Source organism: Triticum aestivum, chromosome 1A (assembly GCF_018294505.1).
Source record: "Triticum aestivum cultivar Chinese Spring chromosome 1A, IWGSC CS RefSeq v2.1, whole genome shotgun sequence".
Taxonomy (NCBI): domain Eukaryota; kingdom Viridiplantae; phylum Streptophyta; class Magnoliopsida; order Poales; family Poaceae; genus Triticum; species Triticum aestivum.
This window is the reverse complement of record NC_057794.1, coordinates 544808333-544812073: the sequence shown is the minus strand read 5'-3', so window position 1 is coordinate 544812073 and position 3741 is coordinate 544808333. Positions and strand designations below refer to the sequence as shown.

At 46.5% G+C, this 3741-nt stretch overlaps 1 protein-coding gene across 1 annotated transcript; it reads right to left on the bottom strand.

The window, feature by feature from the left end:
• Nucleotides 1–1484: 1484 nt before the first annotated feature.
• LOC123065219 (probable cytokinin riboside 5'-monophosphate phosphoribohydrolase LOGL7) lies at nt 1485–3445 on the bottom strand. The gene is made up of 7 exons (XM_044488565.1): nt 3199–3445; nt 3002–3099; nt 2868–2898; nt 2292–2391; nt 2121–2191; nt 1868–2011; nt 1485–1766 (listed from the first exon to the last, which is right to left on the bottom strand). Exons 1-7 carry the CDS (start codon nt 3307–3309, stop codon nt 1674–1676), a joined length of 648 nt encoding a protein of 215 aa, XP_044344500.1. The 5' UTR covers nt 3310–3445; the 3' UTR covers nt 1485–1673.
• Between the last annotated feature and the right edge of the window lie 296 nt (nt 3446–3741).

The window sequence follows — 3741 nt, the reverse complement described above, 5'->3', positions numbered from 1 at the left end:
CCCATTTACTGAGAATTTATCCCATCTAACCCACTTAGCAAGAATTTTTCCACAATTTACTCCATTCAAGTTGTGGGCCATTTTCACACATTAGAACCACATCTCAACTAGTTGTGGTGTGGCACCTAGCTTACTAAGCCACATTCTGTCATGGTTAACGTAAATGACCATCCATAGTGGCACACAAATGTAAGCCTACACGATCTAACCATGATCACATGGTGTTGATTGATCAATGGCGATGGGGAAAATGTTGAGTGGACGAATAACTTTGATCATGTGGCTTATGATTTCAAGGTTATGTTCTTGCTCTACCTTAGTCTTTGTTGGAGGACAATGAAGAAGAGTCGGGTTTGGGGGATATGGATGCATTTGATTTCGAGGACCATTATGTTGTTATTTCGTCCTGGCCAAACGAATGGTGTGTGTGCAGGGTTGTTGGTATCTACATGTGCCTAGCTTTTGCTATTTAGTCTACGTGACCCCTAATCTTTATTGAACTCAAACTAGAATACACGAGGAACAAAAACAAATTGGAAAGAAATTAGCACATAGTTGCACTATCTCTTAGGTTCATCATCAGCTCACCACATGTAGGCAACGTCCCGAGCCTGTTGTTGTGGGTCCGATGATCGCTGGTTCCTATATCTCCCGGACACTACAACACGGAGGTCCCCGAGCCATGGTTGAGTCTGGTCTTAGCATAAAGTGTCTGGTCTCTAACACGGGAACCATTACCACGCGCCTGGGTGCATCTATCAAAGACGTGTGTGCTAAGCTGAAGGGCATGATACTCACAGTACCACATTGGTGTATAGTTGGAGAAAGATTTTGTGTGGTGCGCGGATGATGGTGTGGGAGAGGCGGCATACAGCGGTCGCCAACAAAGCGTAGGAAGGTCATCATGGAGGTTGCTTGACAAGAGTGCCCCATTTCCTTTAGACTACTCCACGATAGCTTTCATTGTATTGTGGGGCACTTGTGGCCTATTTGTTGTGGCATGCAATGGCTGCCAACATGTGATCTTGAGCTGTTGTAATGGGTCTGAAACTTATATACGATAAAATATAGATATATTGCCACTAAATGAGTAAACGGGTAGAATTCTGATGTAGTGAGATAATAGCTTTCAGATGGCCAACTAAGAAGTAAAGAGTGGAATTCACTCCTTATATTGGATAAACATAGATATTAGATCATGTCTTCTCAATTATGGAAACTATAGAACTATCCCTCTACAAACATATTTATGTAAATTTGGGTGTAAAAATATGACCATTGTGGAGTTGTGCACAAGATCACAAGATGGATTTTAGCGAGTTAATTACTTAACTCGTAATAGCTATTGTAACTTATTTATGGATTTTTGGAATGCTTGCAAATTGTGAAGAAAACAAAAAAGGTATAAGTCACCTATAACATATCCCAGCTGCTTCTACATGTACAACAATGGCCGGATTGGATTCACCGTAGACAGCAAGAAGAACAAAACATACTTGGTAATGCAATTCAAACTTGAAAACCAATAGATGGCAACGACCAGCACACCGTACAATTAAACACAAGAGAAAATCATATCTCAATCGTGACGTTGAATTTCTTTTGGCTAATAGGAAAAACATTAAAGAAAAACAACAAATACATCATCATATCAGTGGAATGAATGTTAGAGTTCATCCATCAGCCGGTGGTGCTGTTGTGTAGCCAAGCTCTGAGATCTCCCAACTCGTCGCTGGGGCCACCTCCTGGTGCGACCGAGTGTATTGCTGGATACATAGAGAAGAAAAGGACATGTAAACACAGTTGGAAAATGGAAATGTAGTGTGTGAATATAAAGATGGATTTCACAATAAAATTGTCATATCACCTCCATCTTTGTCAGCAATTCCGCGGCGGTTGGCGCTGAGACAAGTATGTGTGTACAGTCTGGGTTGATGAAGCCCTCTCTCGCGCCTTTGTCAAACAGTGCAAGCAGGGTATCATAGTAACCATCCACATTGAGCAGCCCAACCTATATTGGTATGATTTTTGTTAACGACGGAAAGCTCGATTCGTTTGGGGCAAAAACTATGGCCAATTTGTCCTCCAGTACAATCTATCTGTTATGCTCAGTTGCTTACGGGTTTATTGTGAATTCCGAGTTGGGACCATGTTATCATCTCCAACAGCTCCTCCATGGTTCCGTACCCCCCTGATGAACAGAAAATTGTAAGCAAGCTATACTAACTCATCGGCGCCACGATCGGTCGATGATGGTAGAATGACTAGGAAGATCGTTAAGCGTCTGGCACCTGGAAGAGCGATGAATGCTTCAGATCGTCGAGCCATCTCTGCTTTCCTCTCGTGCATGTCAGATACAACCTTTACTTCCCCCACGCTCTCACCTAATATCTGTTGGTACAAGTTAAAGTGGAACTTTCAGAGAAACGGAAGCTGGATATAATGTTGTACATACAAAATCAGACCTGTGTCAATCTGTTGCCCCCCAAAATTGCATGGTCGTCATTTCAGTAAGATGAAATTAATTTGAATGTTTTGCCACACACTTCAAATTCAGCTGAGATAACCACACGTGCCAAGTGAACTTTCAGGTGTACGGCTAAATTCAGATGACAAAACAAAACAAAACAAAAACTTGACCAAATTCACATAGACTGTCGGGTTTTTTTTTTACTATTATTGCAGGGAAATCGCCAGAACTTGTATGCCTAGAGAAGCAGAGAGGATGGTTTCTTTCACAGTGCAATTTCACTGTCTCGGCATGAACCAGAACATGCGAGCAGGGCTTTTCTTACTCTGGTTAGACTAGACATACACAATGCTACGTACAGCACATAGATAACATCTGAAGCATCGAGATTGCGTACCTCGACAGGCATGAGAGCCCTGGGAATCACCCTGCCAAGAGATCGAACGAAGAAACAGTCAGTGCATGTGTTAGACGGGCAGACCAGAGCACTCTGCAAGAAGCAGAGGAAGCGTTGTATACGGAGGGACGTACCCGACGACACGGCGGCCGCCGTCGAGCACCGTCCGCGCGACGAGGCCCATGAGACCGATGCTGCCGCCGCCGTAGACCAGGTCGACGCCCCTCGTCACCTGTGCCAGTGCATGAGCAACCCCATGCGTGAGCTCAAGAGCTTATAACCTGACAAGAAGACGCACGGTGGCGAAGCCGAGCCAGTCCGATTCGCCTACCAGCTCGCGGCCAAGGTCGAGGGCCGCGTCGCCGAACACCCTGCGGCGGCCGGCGCTGCTGCCGCAGAAGACGCACACCGTGCGGAACCTGCACTCCGCCCTGTCCCCCATCGCCGGCCGGCCGTGCCCGTCTCCAACCGGCCCCGGCCTGCGGCGGCGGCGGCGTCGCCGTCGTCGTGTCTGGTCTGGCTCACTGGCTGGGCGCGCGCGCGTGCTGCGTTATGGTGGCGTGGCGGTAGCTGCAAGGGGCAGTGACGCTGGCTGATGATCGCCCGCCCCCATTTAACTCCACCGTCGCTGTCGCTTTGGCGCGCGGTGACCACGCCACGCCGTGACAACTGACACCAATCACCGTGTCCCCGGGTCCCCGTCGTCTGACGAAAGCCTGTGAACTCTGAGGCCTCATTTGGTTCATAGGAATATTGTAGGAATTGCAAAGGATAGGAATTTCGTAGAAAAATTCCTTTGAAGCCCTTTGGTTTATAGGAATGGATTCCTATTCCTACGTAGGATAGGAATTAATCCTTCACATTTTAAAGGGAA

What these genes read in the sequence shown, in the direction of transcription:
- LOC123065219 (XM_044488565.1), bottom strand. Translation starts at nt 3,309, where the DNA reads ATGGGGGACAGGGCGGAGTGCAGGTTCCGCACGGTGTGCGTCTTCTGC. An exon ending in GGCGGCCGCCGTGTCGTCGG is followed by an intron (nt 2,899 to 3,001) that starts GTACGTCCCTCC and finishes ATCTCTTGGCAG; the next exon opens with GGTGATTCCCAGGGCTCTCA. An exon ending in TCGGAATTCACAATAAACCC is followed by an intron (nt 2,012 to 2,120) that starts GTAAGCAACTGA and finishes ATACCAATATAG; the next exon opens with GTTGGGCTGCTCAATGTGGA.